At 45.1% G+C, this 24,907-nt stretch overlaps 1 protein-coding gene across 2 annotated transcripts; it reads left to right on the top strand.

The window, feature by feature from the left end:
* On the top strand, nucleotides 1-24,111 carry FKBP1A (FKBP prolyl isomerase 1A). 2 transcript variants are annotated; one of them, XM_012511897.2, is made up of 5 exons: nucleotides 1-204; nucleotides 285-332; nucleotides 17,549-17,661; nucleotides 20,845-21,009; nucleotides 23,007-24,111. In XM_012511897.2, exons 1-4 carry the CDS (start codon nucleotides 168-170, stop codon nucleotides 20,971-20,973), a joined length of 327 nt encoding a protein of 108 aa, XP_012367351.1. In that variant the 5' UTR covers nucleotides 1-167; the 3' UTR covers nucleotides 20,974-21,009; nucleotides 23,007-24,111. The 2 variants fall into 2 exon arrangements, with proteins under 2 accessions (XP_012367351.1, XP_012367354.1); XM_012511900.2 differs by lacking the exon at nucleotides 17,549-17,661 and having other exon boundaries at nucleotides 63-204.
* Nucleotides 24,112-24,907: the final 796 nt, after the last annotated feature.

Genomic DNA, 24,907 nt, shown 5'->3' with positions numbered 1-24,907 from the left:
GGACGTGCGCGCCGTGTGGGGCGCGCACGCAGGGCTGGGCGAGAGGGGGCGTGCGCGTGCGCAGGCGACGCGCCGAGGGACTAGGCAGAGCTGTGGAACCGCCGCCAGGTCGCTGTCGGTCCACGCCGCCCGTCGCGCTGCCCGCCCGCTCAGCGTCCGCCGCCGCCATGGGAGTGCAGGTGGAAACCATCTCCCCAGGAGACGGTGAGTAGTGGCGCGCGGCGGCTCGGAGTACCTCTGCCGCCGCGCGCATCCGCTCACCATGCCGGTCTCTGTCTTCTCAGGGCGCACCTTCCCGAAGCGCGGCCAGACCTGCGTGGTGCACTATACCGGTGAGTCGGGGGCCCGGCGGTGAGGGGGCCCGGGCCGCAGTCCCCAGCCCGGGTGCAGCTGGCCGTCAAGGCCTGGGGGCCCAGGGCCTGGGGCCCGGGGCGTGGCGGCGGCGAGGCCCGCATGGCCCGAGGCTGAGGCCTGGGCGGTGGCTCAGGGGCAGCCTCGGGCTTGCGGGACCCGGGTGGGTCTGAATCGGCGGTTGTGAGCATTGCCTGCGGGCTACGCGTTATCTAACCTATCAGAAGCATTTCTGCATCTTAGATGCTGCCCTTATGCCCACTGCACAGATGAGGAAACTGAGGCTTGGCGAGGCGAAGTCACTTTCCCAAGGTCACACTTTTAGGAATGGTCAGAGCTCTGGCCGGGGATCATTAGGAAGGATTTGTACCATTTCTGTGCCCCTGCCCCCACTTCCATCCCTCCCTTCACTGGAGATGAGGACGAGGTAATTCCGAGTATGCAGAGCTGCTGCTTCCTCCGGGGAACTCGGAATTCGCCCCTTTGCCGCGGGGTGGGGAAACATCCCACTTCCTAAGTCATTGCTTTGGCTTTTCCTGGCCTTGGGGGAAGTAGAGCTGCACGGCCTTTTTCCGTCTTTTTACTTTTGAGCCACTTACAAATCCAAGGCTCAGTGGCAGCGTTGGCTCAGGCTGACCGAAAACTGCACGTGTAATTTACTCCCCCAGCTCTTCTAGAAGTAGAGACTTTTCTCATCCTCATTTTAAAGATAAAGAATCAGGAAGCTAATACACAGTGATAATATAAGCCAAAGGAAATTTTAGACACCTCCCCCTCCCCAGGCAGAATTCAAACATCAGGGTCGTGTGCCTTGGGACTGTCTTACTCCTTGTCCTTACAAGGTCGTCCTGGTTTGTATGGGGGCGGGGGAGGGGGAGAGCTGAGTTGGCGGAGACTCCGTGGCTGTGGGTCCCACAAGGGTGGGAGTGATTGGTGTAGCCACAGTTGTTGATACGAATAACCTTCCCTCCCCCTCCTCCTTCCCCTTTCTCAACCTTCCCACCCTTTCCTCTGTTCCCCCTCTTCCCTCTGTTTTCCCACTCCCTCTCCTCCTCTTCCTCCTCCTGGGTAGTAGGCTGTGGGCAGTTCTGGCCAAGTTGCTCAGGAATAAGCTCCACCTTTCCCTTCCAAATCATGGAAACATGGAGGGATGCCTCTATTGAGGGAAATGACTTTCACTGGAAAGAGGAAAAGGCAACTAACATCCCTCCTCCCATGCCCTTTTATTTCTGTGGCCCTTCTCCATGGGTAGAAATGGGGGCAGGAGGTAGAAGTTAAGGACTAGAACTTTAAAAATGCTGCCAAAGGAGGAGTTACTGAAACCCATCTTTGTGGGGAGCAAGCAGTCTCATGTCTGTGAAAGAAGCTGGAAAGTGCTTTTGATGTTTTAGATAGCTGTCCTTGTAGGCCACAGTCAGCACCTGAGCCTAGGAGGTCTGGTAGATGAAAGCGCATCCGTTTGGTGACTTTTCATCGGAAGGATGAGAAGAGTAACCATTTACAGTGCCGGGGTGAGTGGGCAGTTCATTCAGTTCCGCAGCCAACTGGGGCAAAGACTGGGACTCAAGCCGTGAGGAGCTGCCTTCTGCCGCACCCCCTCCCCACCCTAGCTTGTACATAGCCACACTAGGGTGCTTGGCAACATGTGTCCCACTCCCACGTCTGCCCCTCATGCTCGCCCATGTTCTGGTGCTGCCAACAGGACTGGACCCCAGCATGTAGGCAGTGCCGCACTTCACCATGCCTCTTGGTGAAATATCCCCACACAGCATGTCTGGAGCCTTTTCCTATGAGAACAGATGGTCATGAGACCCAGAACACCATCAGGGTTTCCAGTGCCTCTTGAAGTCTGTGTTTTTCTCGCGGGTGGCACCCACCCACATGTTTCCAGAGCAGCAGCAGGACCCTGGCATGCATTAGGACAAAAGCTTTCTTTTTGATTTCGTTTTGATAAGCCCTATAAAGACACCTTAGTGAGAAGCCAGCTCTGCCTCATGCTCACAGAATAGACTGTTTTCGAGCAGGCTGGCGGCTTTGTTCCCGTGGGTCTTTGTCACCAGCCTCCCAGGAATAACCTGTTTGAGACCTGTGGGGGCGTGAGAGGAGTGGGTAGGCACTGTGAGATCTCATCTGTAGCATTTTGAGGCTTTTAAGTCACTGGGAACAGAATCCATCTTGGGGGAACATGATCAGAAGGTGGAGGTTATAAAGGTTCCAGGGGTTTTCAAAGGCAGGAAGCCCACTAGGTCCGAAGAAGGGAAAAGAAATAATCATGATGCCCTTACTTCTCATCTCTGTTTTTCGGCGTTTTTTGGTTGTTTTGTGTTTTGTTTCCTGCCTGACTGCCTCAGTAGTCTCCTGTTAGAGATTTGTGTTTGTCTGCTTCTACCAGCTGGTGGGTGGTAGAAGTCCCCTGCATGCTCACCCCTCACCTCTCCCCATGGCCAGCTTCTCTGTCTTCTTTTGAGTATCTGGCTCAGATTTCTTGGCTGTGATTCTGATTGTTACTTTTCCTGAGAAGGAGAGTTTGAGTAAGGTGAACACTCTTGATCCAGTCAGCTCTTGCCAGGTGTCCACTCAGCTGATTTGGGCATGGGTCCAGAGAAAGAGGGGTGGCAGTAAGGTGGCCAAAATCTCCCCTTAGCCATCACAGGTGTGCAAAGCACAGACTGCCCTTTACCACATGGATGCTTTAAAAGCCATTCATGGCTGTCAGTCACCTTGATGCCACTCTCAAGGGTCCCTCTGGTGACTTCCGTGACCTTCTAGCAGAGCACAGCATGAGCAAGGCCTCAAAGGAATGCCTGCACTACCTCTGTGGTACCAGAGGGAAAATACAAAGTTCACTATCACCAGCTAAGCATCTCCTAGGAGCATGACAGGCGTTGAGGTGGGAGGGAGGGTAACCTGCCAAGTAAGTGCCTTTAGGAGCCAGCGAATTCTCACGGCCCCTCCCTGCTGCCTTCAGTAGCTTCGTCATCTTTACTGTTGAGCTTGTCCTGGCACACAGCTAGGTTTAGACCTCTTTTACTTACTTCAGCAGGCCGTGTGCCTGCCATTGTGAGAGCAGCCTCAAGGGGATTGAAGGAATGTTTTCTTTTTTCTTCTTAAAAAGTAACTAACTGGACATTTTGTCCTTGGGATCAGGTTTAAGTCAGGTATAGCCTCCTGGCTTCTGACTGAGAAAAACCAAGAGCCCCTCAACCTCATGTCCTCAGGAGGTTGACTGGGAGGGCTGCTGAGGCTCCCAGGACAGGTGTGGCCACTTTGCTGCAGCCTTCCTCAAGCCCCTTGCTTTTCCTTAGCTTCGTTCCCCGCTCTCCTCTGCTTTATTCCATCTGCTCCCTTGCTAGGTATCTCTTGGTTGGTGATCTGATGTCTGGAGGGAGGCTCACCCTCAGCAGAGATGCCTCATGGCTTCCCTTGACGTGTGCTGTCTTGAGGCACGCAGGCTGTAACTATTGGGGCACGGTTGCAACAAGTCCTTTGCCTTCCCACAGCAGATATTTTTTGAGCAACAGCAGCAAGCCAGGCTCTAGGGACATGGCTAGTGAACTAAATAGACAAAGACCTGATCTGGTGGGGCTTTGCTTATGATGAGGAGACGGATAGTATGGCCATGGGGCGCATCAGGTAGTAAGAAGCACTGTGGAGAGATTAAAGGAGAGTGAGGGATGGGAAGGGAAGTTGGCTGCTTTTCGTGAGGGTGATTGGAAAAGGCCTCTGAAAAAAATGGCATTTTAACATTAACTCAAAGGACATTGGAGAGGGAGCTACAGGGCTGTTTAGAAGAAGAGTATCCAGGCAGAGGGAAGAGCTAGTGCAAGACCCTGAGGCTGGAGCCTGCTCCGTGCATTAGAGGAACAGCAAGAAGACCAGTGCGTTAGAGGAACAGGAAGTGGATTGTGTGAAAGGGTATGTGGCAGGAGATGAGGGGCGGTGGAGCCTCGTTAGTTGTTACAAAAACGTTGCCTTTTTCTAACTCAGGTGGGAGCCATTGGCTGGCTTGGATTTTAACGCCCCCCGCCCCCCCACCCTCCTTATGGCTACTGTGTGGACAATGGGCTTTTGGGGGCAAAGGCAGAAACAGGACACCGGTTGTATCCCAGGTGTGTAGAGTGCCAGCTCAGGCAGTGGGCAGAAGTGGTGCCAGGTGGACAGTGATCCCCAAAGAGGATGTGGGTTCTTTGCTGTGTTCTGATCCTGGCCCTGCCATATAACAGGCTATGAGAGCTTGAACAAATTGTCCCACAGTTCCCAGCTTCCACATTCTGTCTATAAAATGGGAGTAACGATGCCTGCTGTGAAGCAAATACCTATTGAGACTACCCAGTTGTCTCCAAAGTGTTGCTCTTTTTTAAAACCACAGTTCCATTGAGCCTCACTCATCGCAGTTGTTATGTCTGTAATCTCAGTCTAGAAGAGTCCTTAGCTGTTTTTTTTTCTTAATAACCCTGATTTCTTCAAAGAGAGCAGGCTAGTTATAGAATACTCCACATCTGTCTTACTGTTTTCTCATGGTATTGTTTAACTTGTTCCCTGCCTTGATTTTCTGAACCGGATGTTTAATGTTTTAAGTGTCTGAATAGATTCCGTTTAAACATTTTAGTGTGAGTACTTCATCCTCAGCACACATGGGAAACATCACTAGTTGTGATGCTAAATTTGATCTTTTTTGTAAAGGTACATTCTTCCCTTTGCATTTAGCAATGATCTGTGGAGTGCTTAGGTAGCCATAGATGGTCTCTTGCTCATCAGCCTTTCACCTAGTGGTGTTTACACCACCTGATAATTCTCCCCTGAAGAAGTCATTGGCATTCACAAAGTGTTGATTTTTAAAATTCCTTCATTCTTTCTACATTTATTAGCTGTTATCCTTCTATAAGATAAGGTAAAGCTAATTCTTTCCCTTTAAATACCAATTTTTATTTTTATTTTTTGAGACAGTGTCTCTGTCACTCAGGCTGGAGTGCAGTGGCTTGATCATGGCTCACTGTAGCCTCGACCTCCCAGACTCCCATCCCGGCCTCCCATCTGGCCTTCCGAATAGTTGGGCCTACAGGTGCATGCCACCTATCCTAATTTTTGTATTTTTTGTAGAGACGGGTTTCGTCACGTTTCCCAGGCTAGTCTCAAACTCCTGGCCTCAAGTGATCCACCCTCCTTAGCCTCCCAAAGTGCTGGTAGTACAGGCGTGAGCCACCATGCCCGGCCTTTAATTACCAATTTTTAAAATGAAAAATGAATGTTAACTGATGGGGTGTTGCCATTCCCAGTGGGGGCAAGTGACTTTTTCCCCCTCTATTTGCTTTTACTGTACTGTGGGCTCAAAGTTTTTGTCAGGGCCGTAAGATCTATGATACCCATTATTCTTTTTGATACTAATATCATCCTAAATTTGGCCAGTAGGAGCCCTTCAAGCTGGCTCCAGTACCTTTTTGACAGGCTCCCACCATTCATTCATCCATTTCTCGGTTTCACTACTCTGGTCCAATTATCAGCCATCTTTCAAAGAGCTCTGGTTCCTTTCAGTGGTGTCCATGACCTTTTTTTTTTTGGTAACAGCTTTATTGAATATAATTTACATACCATAAATTCACCTATTTACTCATAGATGTTGTAACTAGAACATTTTAAGTGCTTAAACTGATTTTTATGAAGTACTGAGGGGTTTATTGTATCCATAAACTGGAAATCATTTGTCTGCCTTGGAATTTTCTCTAAAAATATTGTCACCTGCTGTTTCCCATAGAAGAAGCCAAGGTTATTATGAATAACTTAATCACATAGCATCCAGTTCTCCCTTTGGTGCTCATGGTGACATTTGTTTATTTTTACTTCTATTTTTTCTTCTGTTTTTTGTTTTCTTTTCCTGCTAAGAAGCTTAACCAAGTCTCTGCATTCCCTCCCCTGGACCCCTTTGATTTTGACCAGGTGTATTCTAGCAGTGCAGAAAGTCGGGGAGGTAGAAATAACCAGTTCCTAGATGCTACTGTCTCTTTCTGTTATATTTACTCTTCCTCTCCCAGGAGCTCAAGCCACCTTGGCCTGCATTCCTTGAATGCTCCAAGCCTTTTCCCACATGGAGGTCTCTGCCCCTTTGCTTAGGTGCCACCACACTGCCCCCACTCCCCACTGCATGACAGGCTCTTTTCTGTTCTTTATAGCACAGCTTAAGTAACACTTCGCATGCGTACATGCATGCTTTTAATTCTGCAACAATGCACCCATCTATTTTCTTAGCCCCCATCATAGTCAGGATCTGTGTAGTTAAACATCTGCTCTTTCCCCAACAGACTGAAGGCTCCAGGAGGCCAGACCCACACTAGTGTTGTTCTCCAAGGTCTCCCCATCAATCTCGGCATAGAGTAGCTATTCAGTGACTGTTTGAATGAGTGGCCAGTTGGGACCTGGCATTCCCCAGTCACTCAGTGAATATATAAGGAGCTGGGCAAAGCCTCAATGTTGCCCTCAAGATGCTAACCCTGTAGGGAGTGGTCAGTTACAATGAAAGTACCTCAGGCAACCTACACCTATAGGCTAGAACTTCTTGGAGGAAGTGCCATTTGGTCTTGGGTGTGTATGGTGCAGTCAGGCAGGAGGAAAGCATCTTCCAAGTATATACACAGGCCAGGAGGAGAAAAGGGTACCTTTGATTTTTCTGTAAGTACTTGATGAATGTCTGCTATGTACAAGACACTGTCCTGGCTACCAAGAATTTAGGAGTGAAGAAGACACAGTTCCTGCCTTCATCTTACACTGTAGTGGAAAAGACATAATAAATATGATTAATAAGCAAGACTGTTGTATATAAGCTAGTAAGTGTTAAGGAGGGAATAGGAAAAGGTTGAGATTTTAGATAGATTGGCAAAGGCCTCAGTGAGAAAGTGACATTTGAGCAAAGACTTGAAGGAGGTAAGGATGTAACCTATGTGACTATTTGAGCAAGATCATTTTAGGCAGAGAGAACAGCAAATGCAAAGGCCCACAGGTGGGGGTATCCCTGGTGTGTATGTAGAACATAAGGAAGCAATGTTCTGGGACTGGAAAAGTACAAGAGTAATCAGAGGTGAAGTCAGAGGGATGGTGGTAGGGGCGGAGGCTTGACAGCTCTTAGAGGGTCCTGTAGGCCATTTTAAGAGTTTTATCTCCTGAGACGGGGGAGTCACAGGAGTTTTTCAGCCGAGGGGTAGTAGGGTCTGGCTTCTGTGTCAGGTTTAGACTTTAGGAGAGCAAGGGCAGAAGCAGGGAGACCAGGGAGGGAGTTATAATAATAGTCTGTAACAGAGGTCCAGAACTCATGCCTTTAACCATTATACCCTATAGAAAATGCATATTTCTACCACTTCCAGCTAGCTATTGTTAAGTGGTATTTCTTTTTCTTTTTATTTTTTTGGAGACAGAGTCTCACTCTGTCGCCCAGGCTGGAGTGCCCTGGTGCAATCTCGGCTCACTGCAACCTCTGTCTCCTGGGTTCAAGCAATTCTCCTGCCTCAGCCTCCCAAGTAGCTGGGACTAGAGGCACATGCCACCATGCCCGGCTAATTTTTTGTATTTTAGTAGAGACAGGGTTTCGCCATGTTGCCCAGGCTGGTCTCAAACTCCTGAGCTCAGGCAGCCCACCCGTCTCAGCCTCCCAAAGTGCTAGGATTACAGGCGTGAGCCACTGTGCCCGGCCTAGTGGTATTTCTTTCTCCCCCTCCGCATGCGATATAATGTGGTAGTAACCCCTCTTATTTATACTGTGATTAAAGTGGAAAATGGAGAGACACACCCACAGGGCATGCATTCTGGTCTGTGTTCTTTTTATTGCCATTGGATCCTGCATGTTCTTCCCATCATGGGCCCTGCCTTTGAAAGTACACTTTTGGTTATAGGATCTAAAGAGATTTAGCCAAAGGTTAGAAGCATTTCCATACTGCGTATGGGAAATGTGCTTGCACTGTTTGTGATCTCAGGAAAATGATGGTGAGAGTGAGCTGGTTCCCTCTTTGGGTAGGCATTTGGACCTTTGGTCATACCCCTCACTCATAAGGAGTTCTCAGAACCCCACTTCAGGGAGGTTGTGCTGGAATACAGCCACAGAGACCCAGAAATGGAATAAGAATGTAAGATTTGAATTTGTATCTTTTGCCTATCTAAATGTAGAATCCCTTTTTACCCATCATGATTGAAACAAGTGGGCAGTTGGTATGCTAACATAAAAGTGACATGGCTTCTGTAAACATTTTATTTCAAGCTCTAACATAAATCATTTGCTAAAGGACTATGTCGTTATCTTTGAGTATGGCTCTGCTAGTGGAGTTTCCCATCATAGTTCTTGCAAAAACCAATTTGACCTTTTTTAAAGTAGAGCAAAGACTATTGTGAGAACATTTAAAAACCAAACCTTTCCAGATTTTTAAGATTTCTTTCTCTAAATGTAGTCTCCCATATGATTATTCACTAGCAATAGTTTTTTAGTGACTTGCCTTTATTGAGTCTTTCTCAGCAGTCAACTAGAACCACTGTTTGCATTCACACTCATTTTATTGATTTACATACTATTTAATTACATTATATGTACACAGTAAATATAGCTACCATAAATGGATTTGGGGACAAACACAGCTAACTACTCCTCCCTTTGTGAACATAGAACTCATATGGGAATGAAGAAGTGATCATGAGCTAGAGACTAAAGCATGAGGGGAGTGCTCTTCACCATGCTGGGGTACGAAGTCTGTTGAGTTTTATGAGTCTCTAAGTAAGGCAGCTGAGTAAAAGGTGGTTAAGAGAGCTTCTGTATCTAATAAGGAGAAGAGAGAAAGAAACAGCTAAACCATTAGACCTTGAGCCATACACCCATCTGGGAATGTTCTGAGTGGCTTCAAATGCAAAGCTGCAGAAAAATACTGGCTCCCCCTACCTCCATCCATTCAACCATTACACCTTTTTTTTTTTTTTTTTTTTTTTTTAAAGAGACAGAGTCTCGTTCTGTTGCCCAGGCCGGGGTGTACTTGCGCAGTCATAGCTCACTGCAACCTCAAACCTCTGGGCTCAAGCGATCTTCCCACTTCATCCACTCAAGTAGCTAGGACCATGTCTGGCTAATTTGTTTTTTGTTTTTGTTTTTGTTTTTTTAATTTTTTGCAGAAACAGGATTGGGGACATGAGTCTTGCTGTGTTGCCCAGGCTGGTTGCAAACTCATGCCAGTCCCAAACTCCTGGCCCCAAGTGATTCTCCTGCCTTGGCCTTCCAAAGCACTGGGATTATGTGCATGAGCCTCCTCCGCAGCTGGCCTCATTGTACTTTTTGTCATTAAGAAACTCACCTGCGTGTTGAAAGTAGAAATCCTTTGTCCCTTTCCAAACTGTAAATGGCAAGGACTTTATTTTATTTTGAAGGTTTGGGGCTTAGGATATTTTGTTTGTTATGTTTGATTTTTGGTTTAGTTTAGTCGTTTTTTTTTTAATCTTAAACTTACCATATTTTGGTCCCTGTAAAATGCTGCCTATAGGAAACACTCCTGCAGAGATTCATGAGCAACTATAAACTGCATTGTGAGTCATGAGCTTTCACTACAAGTAATGAAGCCATAAGTCTGTAGAGGTGCCTTCTTCAGTCCTCTTACCCAGTAGAAGGTATATGGCACTCTGCCCTTCCCCAAAGCAGAGTGCCCTGGAAGTGACTCCATTTCTATTGGGTTATTAGTGAAATAATATCTCAGTGGTCCTTGTGAATCTCCAAGTCCTGGTCTTGAGTCTTAACCACTGCTTCAGTGGCTTGAGCCAACCACCAGGAACACAGTCTGGGGATACTTTGCTGCCCAGGAGCTGCTGGCCAGGTCTCCCTCTGCTGATTCCTTGAAAAGCAACAGGAAAGAGCAAGCTGCTGTGGGGTAGACAGACTTGAGACTGTCTGCACCGTCTTGTTTTTTAAACCCTTTTGCTCCCTTTCCAAGGATTTCAGTTCAGGAGGAGACCCAGGCGAAGATGACATCAACAGCCTTTGCATGCAGTCAGTCATAGCTTTGGCTCTTTTCATGGTCTTGTGCTTTTAACTGGAGCACATTTTCACATTTTTCTCACTGATTAGTAACGAAAGGTGCTTAAAGTAAAGTTTACCATTCTGGGATTACCCCTCATATTCTTGTTACCATATAGGGAAGAAGGTCTAAATATGAAGGCCTTATGCTTGTCCTTCTGGTTCTTAAAAATCATGCAAGTAAAGCAAATCCAAGAGTGCTCTTGAGTACCAGCACCACACGTGCCACCAGGACACAGAACGCAGGCCAGGTCAATGAGCTTGGGCTGCATTCAGTCAGGAGAGTCAAGACTAAATACTTAAGAATATGGAGCTATTCCAGGCAGTTTCTTAGGCATAAGTTATAGGCTTGTATGGCCAGGAATGAAATCGGTCAGTTCTGCATTAGAGGCAATGCTTGTGATGTTTTATGCTGAGTGGCCTTTAGAGCTTAAAGACTGTCAGCTGTCTTATCTGCACTGTAACCTCAGTTGCCTTCTCTTAGCAGGGCACGCTTTCTCTAGGAAATTATGGCACTAACTTGGCAGGTGGTTTCACTGTTCAAGGGCTCCAGCTCCTGGCACAAGTGATCTCCAGAGTTAAAATTGGAGCAACTGCTGAGACTTGACTTGCTGCCTGTTTTACCTGTTCCCTCCCCAAAGAGAGGAAGCACTTTTCATTCATTGCCAGTGTGAATGTAGGAGCTAAACATATATAGGATTTTAGTAAATGCCACTGCCTACTCTTTTTCTTTTCCTTTTTAAAAAAAGTTACTGAGGCATGATTGAAATCCAATATACTACACATTTTAAAAATGTACAGCTTCGTAAATTTTGATGTGTCATTGTTTCCCTTTCAATTCACCGTGACCTCCTTACCCTCCTCTAAACTATTGATGTGCTTGTCAGTGTAGATTCGTTGCATTTTCTAAAGTTTTATATAAATGGAATCATACAGTACGTTCTCTTATGTCTGCCTTCTTTCACTTGGTGTAATTATTTTGAGATTCATCTGTATTGTCCCATGTATCAGTTGTTTGTTCCTTTTTGTTGCTAAATATTTTTCTATATATAGATATATGTATTTACCAACTTACCCGTTGGTGGATGTTTGGGTTAGTTTATAGTTTTTTGACTATTGCTAATAAATCTGCTTTGAACATTTGTGTACAAGTTTTTCTGTGGACACAGCCTGTCATTTTTCTTGGATAAATACTCAAGATTAGAATGGCTGGGTCATATGGGAGGTATATGTTTAACTTAACTATCAAGCTGTTTAATGAAGCTTTATGTTATATTCCCGCTAGCAGTGTATGAGAATACCAGTTTCTTCACATCCTCACTAACACCTGACGTGGTCAGTCTTTTTAGTTTTACTCATTCTAATCGGTGGTAGATGCGTTTCCTAGTGGTTTTAATTTGTGTTGTTATAATAACTAGGAATGTTTAGTATCTTTTCATATGCTTACCTGCCCTGTGTCTTTTTCAGTGAAGTATCTGTTCAAATCTTTAGCCCTTTTTTATTGGTTTTCTTAATTGTTGAATTTTGATGGTTTGTTATATTCTGGATATAAGTCCTGTATTAGATATGTGCTTTGCAAAAGTTTTCTCCCAGTGTATGGTTTGTCTTTTGTTTTCTTAACAGTGCTTTCCTAAAGTACTGAATTTGTTTTATTTTGATGAAGTTCAATTTATTCTTTTATAGATAGTGCTTTTTGACATCATACTAAGAAATCTTCACCCAACTCGAGGTCACAAAGATTTCTTTCCTGTGTTTTCTTTTATAAATTTGATAGGTTTAGTACTTAACATTTAGGTCTAGGATCCATTTTGAGTTAATGCTTGATAATGGTGTGAAGTTTTTACTGTGTTATGTGTGGATATTTTCTCATTTCAGCCCAATGTAATTTTCATCTCAGACATTGTAGTTTTCATCTCTGAAAGTTGGAGTCTTATGGTTCTCCTCTACTAATTCTAACATTTGTGTTAGTTCTGGGTTGCTTTCAATTGACTGATAAGTCTCCTCATTGTGGGTCCTGTTTTCTGCCTCTTTGCATGCCTGGTAATCTTTGGATGCCAGACATTGTGAATTTTACCTTTTGGGGTGCTGGATATTTTTATTCCTATAAATTTTCTTGAGTTTTATACTGAGAAGCATTTAAGTTACCTGGAAACAGTTTGATGCTTGCGAGTCTTGCTTTTGTGATTTGTTAGGTAGGTCTAGAGCTCAGTTTAGGGCTGATTATTTCCTACTATAGGCAAGATCTTCCTGAGTATTCTGTCCAGTGCTGTGTCAATCACGAGCTTCTCCAGTTAGACCGGGGGTAATAAGCACTAATCCCAGCCCTGTGTGAGCACTGGATACTGTTCCTCTAAGCCTTTTGGATAGTTCTTTTCCTGGCCTTGAATAGTGGCTCAGATACATGCATTGAGAGGGACTCTGCTGAATACTCAAAAGAAGACCCTCTGCAGATCTCTAGGGATCTCTGTATAGCTCTCTCCTGCTGGTACTGTGTCCTATGGACTCTAGGTGCCTTGAGCTCCACTCCAGGTCCCTCTCCCTGGAAACTCCCAAGGATATAGGGCTGGCCTTGTTTCCCATGTCTCAGGATTGTTGTTCTTCATTACAGATGTCTGGTGTCCTGCAAACCATCGTTGTAGCTATTTTGTCTAGGTGGTTTTTAGGTTTTAGTGGACTTTCTGTAGGGACAAAGGGGTTGGTTGGTTGGTTGGTGGTTGTTTCATGAACAAATCTGATCCCTGTCCTCCACCGTGACCAGAAATGGAAGTTCTCACTACCTGTTTTGACATTACAGATTGAACAGCATAATTCCTACCCCTGAAAATACTACATGCACACTCATTCCAGCGTAACAAACACTGCTTCCACCTTCTCCCCCAGCCTGACAACTTAGGGCCATAGATAAGTGGCCTGTTCCTCCCCACTGGGGAAGCCCTCCTTCTCCTTGTCCTATAGCTTGTGCCAGTTGTGTGACACCCACTTAATCACATACCACCCCACCCATTTCTGGGGATTATTGTTTAGATTTCAGACTTGATTATGGGAAATCCTCTCCTTGGACTCAAGGAATCCCAACATCACTGCCACCACCCAACCCTTCCCTGTGAAGATTTCTCCTTAGAAAGGAGATGAGATTGACAGTTGGTGACTATGGTCTGAAGTTCTGGAGCAAGTCTCATGCCCCTTTCCCAGGGACAACAGAGCATCCAAAATAGCATAGGAAAATTAAGATCCTAGGCAAAGGTCCTGCTTAAAGCTCCTTTACTTAGAAATCCTGCTTCCTGGCTTTTATGGTTTTATGATACTACGGAGAGGTTTGCCCCTCAGTGTCCAAGATAGGCAGGCTCAGGAGAGCTGGGGTTAGACAGGCATCCTCACATAGAGCCACTGAAGAACATACACATCTCCATGCGGCACAGCAGCAGCAGCAGCAGATTCAGGCTGTGTCCTGCCTTGTGCTCCTAGCCTGGTACCAGTCAGATAGATAGCTGAAGTATCTCACCTCAGGCAAAGCAACATTACATTGATGCATGTAGTGTCTGGAGGTTGCTTGGCATTGCATTTGATCAGGAATAAAAAGGAAGTTTAGGGAGTCTGTCTCAGTACCCTATGGCTTTCATTGCAATCAAAATACGATCTTGCACAGGTCAGGGCTGTGTTCAAGTTTGGCAAGAAATAGGCTAATTTTTTTTTAGGTATACTGTACTTTTCAAATTGTGGGTTATGAACCATTAATGTATCATGAAATAAATGTAGTGGGTCACAATCAGCATTCTTTTTAAAAATGAGAAGTATATTCCATGTAGTAACTTACATGTAAATTTTGTTTATACACAGACAAAATGTGGGTATGTGTACTGGGTCCTGACATGAGACACTGGTCCCATTGTCACAGATCAGGGATAGCTCTTTGTGGTTTTGGTTGTTGAGTTCCATTTCTTTGTTATTCCTTTCGTGGCAGCACTACATTGTTGTGTGCTCACTAAATGTCAAAGGTTTACCTTATGCCAGTTGCGTTCATTTGGCTGCAGGTAACTGAAGACCCAACCTAAGGCAAAGCAGACTTCTTTATTTTTGTAAGACTTTATTAAGAGCAGTTTTAGATTCTCAGCAAAATTGAGAGGCATGTACAGAGATTTCCCATATATCCCCTGGTCCCACACATGCATAGCCTCCTATTTTCAACACCCTCCACTAGAATGGTACATGTGTTGCAACTGACAAACGTGCATTGACACATCATGATCACCCAAAGTCCATAGTTTACATTAGGGTTCACTCTTGGTGGTGTACATTCTGTGGGTTTGGACAAGTGTATAATGGCATGTATCCATTATATATAGTATTACACAGAACATTTTCACTGCCCTAAAATTTCTCTGTGCTCCATCTGTTCTTCCCTCCCTCTACCCCTGACTCCTGGCAATCACTGATTTGTTGACTGTCACCATAGATTTACCTTCAAAGCACTTTTAATCACCTCAGAATATGAATCTTGAGGGAAGTGGTTTGGGGTTGATTCAGAGCACTGGAATGACCACCTTGTGGTACGCCTGGCCTTCTCATAGTCACAGGGTGACTGCCATGCTCCAAACATCTTATCCTCACACAGCATTCAACAGGGAGAGCAGGAACTTTCTTCCTGAGTCTTTTTCTTTCTACTAATGAGGTAGGACTTTCCTGGAAGATCCCAGTAGACTTCACAGCAGGTAAAGTAGTGCCCAAACTAAGTAGGTGTTAGTGCTGAAACTGACCCGTATGCCTGCGCCACACCAGCCCTGGCATAGGGGAAAGGCTTGGATTGATTCCAGTTCATCTGCTGGGCCAGGCTGTTGTTGCTGTTGTTGCTCCTGGGAAGTTGTTGTTTAATTAGAGCGGAAGGTGAGGGTGCCACAGCCTTGGTTCCAGGTGGCCCCTCTGGGCATGTTTTTCTTAAAATAACAGACCAGAGAGAAGCTCATTCTGGTTTTCAGTCTCCTTTGTGGCTCACAGGCCCTGCCACTCAGTGGTTCTGACCTTGGGTGGGTTACTGAGCCTTGGAGTTGGTTTCCTTATTTCTGTTACAAGCAGTCTCACAAGGGTGAATGGAAAGGCTCTCTGCCTGGCCAGGGAATGGAAAATCATAGCTGTTCATTTTCTGCTGTCACCCTTACCTCTGAGGTTGGTTAGGTTGGGTTCCATGTAAGAAGTGCAGCTTGAAATGGGCTAAAGGCAGTGTGTTTGGTGGGTATTGTGGAGCCTGGAGACCTGTTTTTCTCCCAGGTACTCATTTATAGAGAACTGTTCAAGTCCTGCCATTAGTCATTTCTTTCATCAGGTGGTGACTGCATTCTGGTAAACGAATGAGCTAAATGCATACCCCAGCTTACCAGTTCTGGGGCACCAGTTCCTTGGAGCAGGTACGGGTCCCCACCCTCCTGTCTACCTCTTAGTCCTCAGCTCCCAGCTCCAGGCAGCATTGGTACCCATTCTGCCCCAGGACATCCGTCTTTACTCCTGCTCTGCTAAGATACCACCACCCAACCCCCACCCCTGTTTCTTATTTTGTTAAAGTCCACATAGTCTAGTAGCTGTGATAACGGTGCCAATTCATCTCTGCCTCCCCATCCTACTTACAAGTGTTGACGTTATTTTTTAGGTTGGGATGTTTGTCAGGATTTTCTTTTTTTCCTAAACTCTTACAAAACAGAACTGTAATGTTTTTATGGATCTTCTGAGTAATGCTTAGAACCATGGTGAGTGCCCACCCTCAGTCTTCCAATAAAATCAGTTTTGTGTCCGTTATATGTTAACCACTGACTGACCCTCCAGTCTGGGATCCTAATTAGAGAATTTTCAGGAACTCAGTGTCAGCTATCACAATAGGCTGGCAGTGGCTTCCTGAGAAAGCAATGCCGATGGTGTTTTTGAAAAGGAAGTTGCAGATATCTATTGCAGATGTCTGTTCCTCTTTTCTCATAGCATCTCTGGAGTTCCTCTTTTATTGGAAGGCGCTGTCGTGGCTTGTCCAGCTTCTGGGAAACTGGGATAGTAGAAAGAGCATGGTATTTGGGTTTATAATTTATAACGTAGTTTTACTATTTTGGCAAGCTACTTCACTTCTCCCTGTCTGCCTCAGTTTCTTCATCTGTGAAATGGGGATAGTGCTGTGGAGAAAGAATTGAATTCGTTCATGTGTGGAAAGCACCTAGCCCATTTAGAGTAACTCAGAGTGGAACCACTGCCCACAGAGTTCCTAGCAGTTGGCTGGATTTACTGAGTTAATTCTTCAAGGGCAACCACTTCAACCTCCTTAGTATTCCTGTTCTCTTCAGTCATCTCTGTTACAAAGTATTAGCTGTGCAAAAATGAGCACGGGTTGTTTTCTGGGGCAGCATTGGATAAAATAAGTGGGATGAATGCTGCACAAATTCTTTCTTTCATTTCTCTACTTCAGCCCAGGTTGGTTTTTACTTTTCCCAGGAAAATTATGACAACTCAGGAACCAGCCTACACGGGCCCAGCTTTATGTCCCAGGTTCCCTGTTGGTGTGAGACACTTGGCACTAGAATGAGGGTGAAGGCTTGCCTTAGCTTCCTCTTACCACATCCCATAGTGCTGACCCACAGCCTGGAGAGCAGCAATGTGTGTAGGTCACAATTAGTGAACCAGAGAGGAGACCATGGGGGTGGTAGATGGTGGAGAGGGATTTGCCTGCACTGAACAATGGAGGAGCAATATATGAACACATTGTATGTGAAAGATGATGGGGGATTTTGGGAAGGAATATTGCTTCTTGCACTGTGTGTGACTTCTAGACACTGTGTACCTCGAGGGACCACAGTTATTTTTAGTTCGGGAGAAAATCCACGGGGTGCTAGGAGAGTTAGGGCAGGAGGAAGTTTATACTCCCCATCTCCAGAAGAAGGTGGACTGCCACCCATCTCTGGTACGCGGGGTCCTTTTGTAGTTGGGTTATTGCCTGGAGTCAGGGAAGAGCATTCACAGGTCTGGAGTAGGACTACCGCAACTCCTTAGATGTCCAGTGAGGTCACAGGAAACCCTCCCTGGATACTGCAGTTCCTGCCAGACTCTTCAGCACTGGCATCTCTGATGAGTGCTCTGCTGCTGGTTTCTGACTTGTCTTGTGTCATTACTCTGTTGCTCATGTTACAGTGGCCTTTTTCACAGGGATGCTTGAAGATGGAAAGAAATTTGATTCCTCCCGGGACAGAAACAAGCCCTTTAAGTTTATGCTAGGCAAGCAGGAGGTGATCCGAGGCTGGGAAGAAGGGGTTGCCCAGGTATGCTCTCTCATTTGTTTTGTTTTGCTTTCTAGTATTTACCTTTTATATTATTTTTATAGGTGGCATATTTATATGGTTCAAAAATTAAAAAAATGAAAAGTCTCACCCTTATCCCATCCCATCTGACCAATACCCCCACAAGAAGCTCCTGTTGTTAATGTTTCTTGTACTGTGGTTTAAGCACATATAAAAACATAACTTTTTTCTTGCTTTCACACATATACGGTTTTGCAGTTTACTTTTTCACTTAATGCATTTTTGACACTCCCAATACCAGTATATAAAAGAGGAGTAGGCTGGGCGTGGTGGCTCCCACCTGTAATCCCAGCACTTTGGGAGGCCAAGATGGGTGGATCACCTGAGGTCAGGAGTTTGAGACCAGCCTGGCCAATATGGTGAAACCCCGTCTCCACTAAAAATATAAAAATTAGCCGGGCATGGTAGCAGGTGCCTGTAATCCCAGCTACTTGGGAGGCTGAGGCAGGAGAATCACTTGAACCTGGGAGGCGGAGGTTGTAGTGAGCCGAGATTGCGCCATTGCACTCCAGCCTGGACGACAAGAGCGAAACTCCCATTTCATAAGAGAAAAAAAAAATGAGGAGTAAGCTCTGTTACAGCTGCCTAGTATTCCTTTATGTAAGTGTGCTATAATTTACTTGGCTAGTGCCCTATTAATGAGTATTTGAGTCATTTCCAGTATTTTGCTATTATGAGCAATGCTGCAGTAACTCACCTTGTGCAGACTTTATTTTCCATGTGTGCACATGTTGCCATAGGACATACTCTCAGAAGTGGGGTGAGGGGCTCAAAAGCTGTGTGTAGTGTTTTTTGAGAGGTCTTGTCAAGTTGCCATCTCTAGGGGTTGCACTCTGGACTGTCACCACCGGGCTATAAAGGTGCAATCTCCTCCCAGCCCCAGCATCACAGTGTATTGTTAAATCTTTGGCCTCAGGACAATAAGAGTAAAACATGGTATCAGTAGTTTTAATTTATATTTATCTTACTATTAACCATATTGTGTCAGACCACTTCTGAGAGGTCATACTTAAGGAGAAAGTCATTTCGTTTGTCTTGAGTGTGTTTCCTAATCTCTTTCCTCCCCATTTGTGGAAACAGCTTTTGTTCTGCCAACACTACAAAATTCCCAGGAGACAATAGGGACCCAGGGTTGCCAAATTTTAGTTGGATTCTGTCTTTCCATCAAACCTAGGAATTTTTTCTTGGCTCTAACCAGGTAAAGGGATGTTTTTCAGTGACCTGAGACCCAGGGAACTTTATAATTAGGCTCTGCATGATGGGTAATTAGTCTGCTTCCCTCTCACCCAGGAGAATTAGAAATTTAACCAAGATGAAAAGACAGATTTCTGTCTCTCTTTTCCAGAATACACATTCCTCTACTTCCTCTATAAAATATCACTGATTTACCTCCAAATAAACTGCTCAACTTTCAGGAACTTGAAGCCGTCCCACTCCCAGGTGTCTGGGTTTCTGTTCCTGCAGGGCAGAGGGTTGGCAGTGTGAGGAAGAGGCTTTGTAGTTTACTTCCCTTGGGAAACCTTGCCAACCATAGCTTTTGCCTCTGTCTCCCTAGTCTGGCTGGCGCTTGGATCTGTAGCCCATCCCCCATCTTGCATACCAGCCATTGTTCATACCACAACCCATCTTCTATGACTGTTTCAGCATTGGAACAATCACTGCGTTGTATGTATTGAGTGCTGTATCTGCCATCGAGATAGTGTTATCGGCCTACTTCACTTCCCAGGCTTGGAGAGGCATGGTTGAGTATTGGACAGATGCCTGACTCCCCCTTTAACTGGTGCTTTGGGGTCAGTCACAGCCCTGTCATTTGTGAGAAGTCTGGGTAGTTTGAGATCTACATAAAACATCTTTTAAATTCTTCACAGCATATTTTTTCAGCAAGTGAGTTAAAAACACAGGAAGAAGGGGAGATTGACTTGTGCCCCTTTTCCTTTCCTTTTGATATTGTTTTGGTTTTACATGTTTGCAGGCGTGGAATCCTGCCTGCCACAAGGACTATTTTGGCAGCTTTTTTTCATCCATCTTGGACATCTTTTCATGTTAATACATTTAAAGCCACCACTATATTATTTCTCATGACTAATCCCTGGTGTGGATATGCCTATGAAATCACTCCTTCTATTGAGCTGTTAGCAGAATATTCTGGAAATAGAATTGCTGAGTCAAGGAATATGATTGTTTTGAATTGTACAAGGTAAAGCCATACCTCACTATCCTTACCACCTTGGTCCAACATGTCCCAACTTCTGAGGGGAGCAAGGATTAGACACTTCATAGCCTGGAGCTTCCTCTTTATTCATCCTCTATCCAGTGGAGTCGGAATGCTGGGAACATACACATGGAGACCAAAAGCAGAGATAAGTCAAAGGATGGAAATACTGCAGAGAACCTGCTCACTGTTCAGAAAGTAGATGTTTTATACTTATTTGTGTATTTAATTTGAAACTGAAAATATACACAAATATATTTTTTAAAGTAAAAATCTCTCCTTACTGGTCACTATCCATACTGTTCCCCTCACAGCAAATGTCTGGTATGTCCTTCCAAAGATGCTTTCTGTTGTAGGTATATCAATATTTTCACAAATGGTATTCAGTACATGCTATTGTGTAGCCTAGAAAATCATATTGTCTTTTTTGAAGTTTTCCTATATGGGTAAAAGAGTATAAATAGAAAAAATACAGAAAAAATAGACTACCCTCAAGTATTACTTTCTGTGTATATATTTTTTTAAAGCAAAGTTGAGTATTCCTTTTTCAAGAAGAGCATAGATGTCACTTAACATGTCCTTTGAGTGACAGATCACTGAAGGGGACTAGGTGGTGAGACATCTGGAATGTTACCTGCCTAGCATTAGTCATTAAGACTTGGGTAGAAAAGTTGAGGGCCTGACCGTTCTGAGAGTCAAGAGGGGTTTTGAACTGCCATTGGGCTTCTTGGAGTGAGATGCAGGGGTCATGGAATCTGACTGCCAACCTCCCAAGTCCTGCACAAGGAGGTGGTGATGCCTGGGCAGCTGCAAAGTCACTGGAAAGTCAGTACCATCCTGGCCAAGGAACACCTAGGTAAACAGCTTTTGTTCTTACAGAGACAGTTGGGGCGTGTGTCCAGCTGAGTCTGTCTTCCTTGTTCTTTTCACAGATGAGTGTGGGTCAGAGAGCCAAACTGACTATATCTCCAGATTATGCCTATGGTGCCACTGGGCACCCAGGCATCATCCCACCACATGCCACTCTCGTCTTCGATGTGGAGCTTCTAAAACTGGAATGACAGGAATGGCCTCCTCCCTTAGCTCCCTGTTCTTGGGTAAGGAAATGGAATGCTGAAGGGCCCTTCACTGCCTTTGCTCCTCCCATATTATGCCCAGCGTTTGATGGGTAGCAAAGAGAACAAAAAACACCACAAGGCTATTTTTCCCCCTGCATTCTTTCTGTATTGAGTATCCTTTCAGTGTTATTAGTATATGCTTTGAGTGTAAAAATTGGTCACCCTAAGGAAAGGAATTGGCATGTGTATGTTCCCAGTTGAACTCATGGAGATGGCAGCTGTTTAAATGTTTTTCTATGTAGTTTATAAATTAAAACTGAATTGAGGACTATGGAAATGTAGGCCAAATTTGTAGTGCCAACATTTTAGTTCTTTGGAAATAAGACTCTTAATGAATGACTTTGTTCTACCCTGTGTTTCTAGAAGCTAGAGGGGAAAAAAAAAAAAAAGCCCTCTGGACATGAATATCATGTCCTAGCTTCTGTGGCTCTCTCCTCACTGCGGTTTGTGGTTACTACCTGTTAGATGGTGTGAGGGAGGCATTATTGCATCGGTCCACCTGCTCAGAGTCCACACCCAGGACACTTGAGGCCCCCAGGCCAGCTCGTTATCAGTGAGTGAAGTGGAAAAATGAAGCCAGAGGATGCTTGTGAAGTTGAAAGGATGCTCTTAGACAGTTCTAGGAAGGGATCTTAGGGACCTCTGCGTCAGCTTTATTGTGCAACAGTAAGGAAACAGGGCCAGAGAGAAAGGCCTTACTCAAGGTCACATCCAGGCAATGGCAAAGTAGGACCAGAGCCTGTTTGTTGATTTTCCCCTCTTCCACCCTCATTTCTTAGGAACTAAACTCAGTATCCTAGTAGCACATAGCTTTTCATGTAAGTGTTAGAATCATTAAGCACATGAATGCTATTGGCTTCCTTCCAGCTGGCCCCAGACCTTTTTATTTGCTCTCCTCCTGCCATAGGAAGCAGAGGGCCACAGCCAACGCCTGGGTGGGGACACTGTTGTTTGAAAGCCACAACAAATGGCTGCCATCCTATTTGTGATGGTAGTCAGAGCTACTTGTAACCTTGTCCTGTTGTGCACATCTCTAAGTGGAGGGGCTTTTTTAACTGTCTCAGTTTGAACCACACACACCTTGGTAATACAGGCCTGGTTAAGTTTGATAACTGGTTTCTTCACCTGTCATTGCTACTGGGAGGGAATCCCTGGCACTTTACAGAGCCTTTGTCTGCCCAGCGGTCTGCACCTAGGCCAAAATCCCCTTCCTGTTCTTTGAGAGCTGAGTCATTTTTTGAACGTAACTGTACTCGAGGGAGCCTTGGAATTATTTTCCTGGTTGGGAACAGGCTTTCTGTAAACTTGATGAGGTAGAGGGAGGGGAGAGAGGGATAAAGGCTACAAGTCACCCAGAGTAACCCTCCCAACCCACTGCCAAAGAATGTCTCAGCTTCTTGCAAGAGTCTGGAAGGAAAGTCCGAGGGCAAACCCAGAAAATTTTGAGTGAATGAATACTGGAGATATTTTCCCAGTATACTCAACATTATGAATGACCAGTTTATTCTCAGTCTGGACTGCACATTAGAGTTACCTGGGAAATTTTTAAGGCTTTCCTGATGCCCAGGTCAAACCCTAAACCAGTTAATCATAATCACTGGGAGTGGAACCCAGGCATTGAGAGTTTTTTAAAGCCCCCAGGTGATGCCTATATGTAGCAGTTGGAGACCCAATGATAGTGGGGAACTGTATTGTCAGCAACATGGGTGGATGGTCCTCCTGCTGTCCTCAGCAAGGCAAACTTAACCTTAGATTAAAAACAAAACACACAGATCAATTTAAGGAGAAAGTTTGTTTCACCTGGGACCCAGCCCAAGCCCTTCTGGCTGTCTCCAGCTGGAACAGAAGTGGCTTGGTCTCAGACTGCTCAGCTGTTGGGGAAGGGATTCCGCGTGGCAGATGGCATTGTGGCTGTCACCACTGCACACAAAGAACACTGAGTTGCTGGAAACTTACAGATTTTCTGTTCCCAACAGATCTGCCATGGAGGGATCTGGTGCCTCCAGACGTGTGCACATGAATCCATATGGAGCTTTTCCTGATGTTCCACTCCACTTTGTATAGACATCTGCCCTGACTGAATGTGTTGTCACTCAGCTTTGCTTCCAACACCTCTGTTTCCTCTTCCCCTTTCTCCTCGTATGTGTGTTTACCTAAACTACATGCCATAAACCTCAAGTTATTCATTTAATTTTGTTTTCATTTTGGGGTGAAGATTCAGTTTCAGTCTTTTGGGTATAGGTTTCCAATTAAGTACATGGTCAAGTATTAACAGCACAAGTTATAGGTTAACGTTAGAATAGGAATTGGTGTTGGGGGGGGTTGCAAGAATATTTTATTTTAATTTTTTGGATGAAATTTTTATCTATTATATATTAAACATTCTTGCTGCTGCGCTGCAAAGCCATAGCAGATTTGAGGCGCTGTTGAGGACTGAATTATTCTCCAAGTTGAGAGATGTCCTTGGGTTAAATTAAAATCCCTACCTGAAACTGAGGTGAGGATGGGGGGAGAGCCTTTGCCTCCACCATTCCCACCCACCCTCCCCTTAAACCCTCTGCCTTTGAAAGCAGATCATGTTCACTGCAATGTTGGACACTACAGGTATCTGTCCCTGGGCCAGCAGGGACCTCTGAAGCCTTCTTTGTGGCCTGACTTATTATTATTTTTTTTCATCCTGTGGTTTTTCTAATGGACTTTCAGGAATTTTGTAATCTCCTAACTTTCCAAGCTCCACCACTTCCTAAATCTTAAGAACTTTAATTGACAGTTTCAATTGAAGGTGCTGTTTGTAGACTTAACACCCAGTGAAAGCCCAGCCATCATGACAAATCCTTGAATGTTCTCTTAAGAAAATGATGCTGGTCATCGCAGCTTCAGCATCTCCTGTTATTTGATGCTTGGCTCCCTCTGCTGATCTCAGAGTTTCCTGGCTCTTCCTCCCTTAGCCCCTTCTCACCCCTTTGCTGTCCTGTGTAGTGATCTGGTGAGAGAAATCGTTGCTGCACCCTTCCCCCAGCACCATTTATGAGTCTCAAGTTTTATTATTGCAATAAAAGTGCTTTATGCCGGCTTTTCTCAGCTCTGTGTCATGGTGGTTATTTTCAGGTGCCTCCCCTGCCATTTGGTGCAGGGGGATGGGGTTGGGCAGGGTGAAGGAGGGTGGCAGTGGGGATGTAGTTTCAAGATTGTGTCTTGGCAGAAGAATGCAGCAGTGAACATCCTTCCTCACTGGCTATTAAGGGGTTGGGGGTCGGAGGAGGAGGGGGAATGTGGGATAGGTTTGCATCAAAGGAACTGCCTGAAAGGGCAAGCTGGGATAGTCAGGGAACATCCCCTCCCCTGTTACCAAATGTTTATTAAATATGTGTTCTGGGTAGAGCACTATGCTGGGTGTTCTTGGGTTACAGAAAAGTGGGAGATAGAACACACTTTTGAGAAGTGACTCACAGTCCACTTGGAGATGTGCTCCAAGCAACTGCAAGCAAATCAATGAAGAGATACGAAGAGAAGATTCTGATTTTAAATTGGTATTCCTCAGTAAGATTTAATGTAGAAAGACAGTCCTGTAGAGAGGCTGTGTGGTTGCAGTAGCTTCTCTGGACCCTGCCCTGCGTGCCAGGGGCACTCTGCCCTCACTGAGAGTTCTAGAGACTGTCAAGAATGCTCCCACACCTTTCTAGACACCTAGATTGCAGTTGTTTAATTGCAATCCAAAATTGCCCGGGTTGAGAATCATTGATTTTAAATAGGAAATTATTCAACAGCTTGCTTAGTGGCTTTCTAAGTTCTTTTTGTTAATTTATAATTTTTAGAGTGCCAGAGTCATATTCCAGGGTCATATCTTACTGTCCCCAACATTTTTATAAAAATTGTC

Source organism: Nomascus leucogenys, chromosome 13 (assembly GCF_006542625.1).
Source record: "Nomascus leucogenys isolate Asia chromosome 13, Asia_NLE_v1, whole genome shotgun sequence".
Lineage (NCBI taxonomy): Eukaryota > Metazoa > Chordata > Mammalia > Primates > Hylobatidae > Nomascus > Nomascus leucogenys.
The sequence above is the reverse complement of the archived record's forward strand: the minus strand, read 5'-3'. Positions and strand labels throughout refer to the sequence as shown.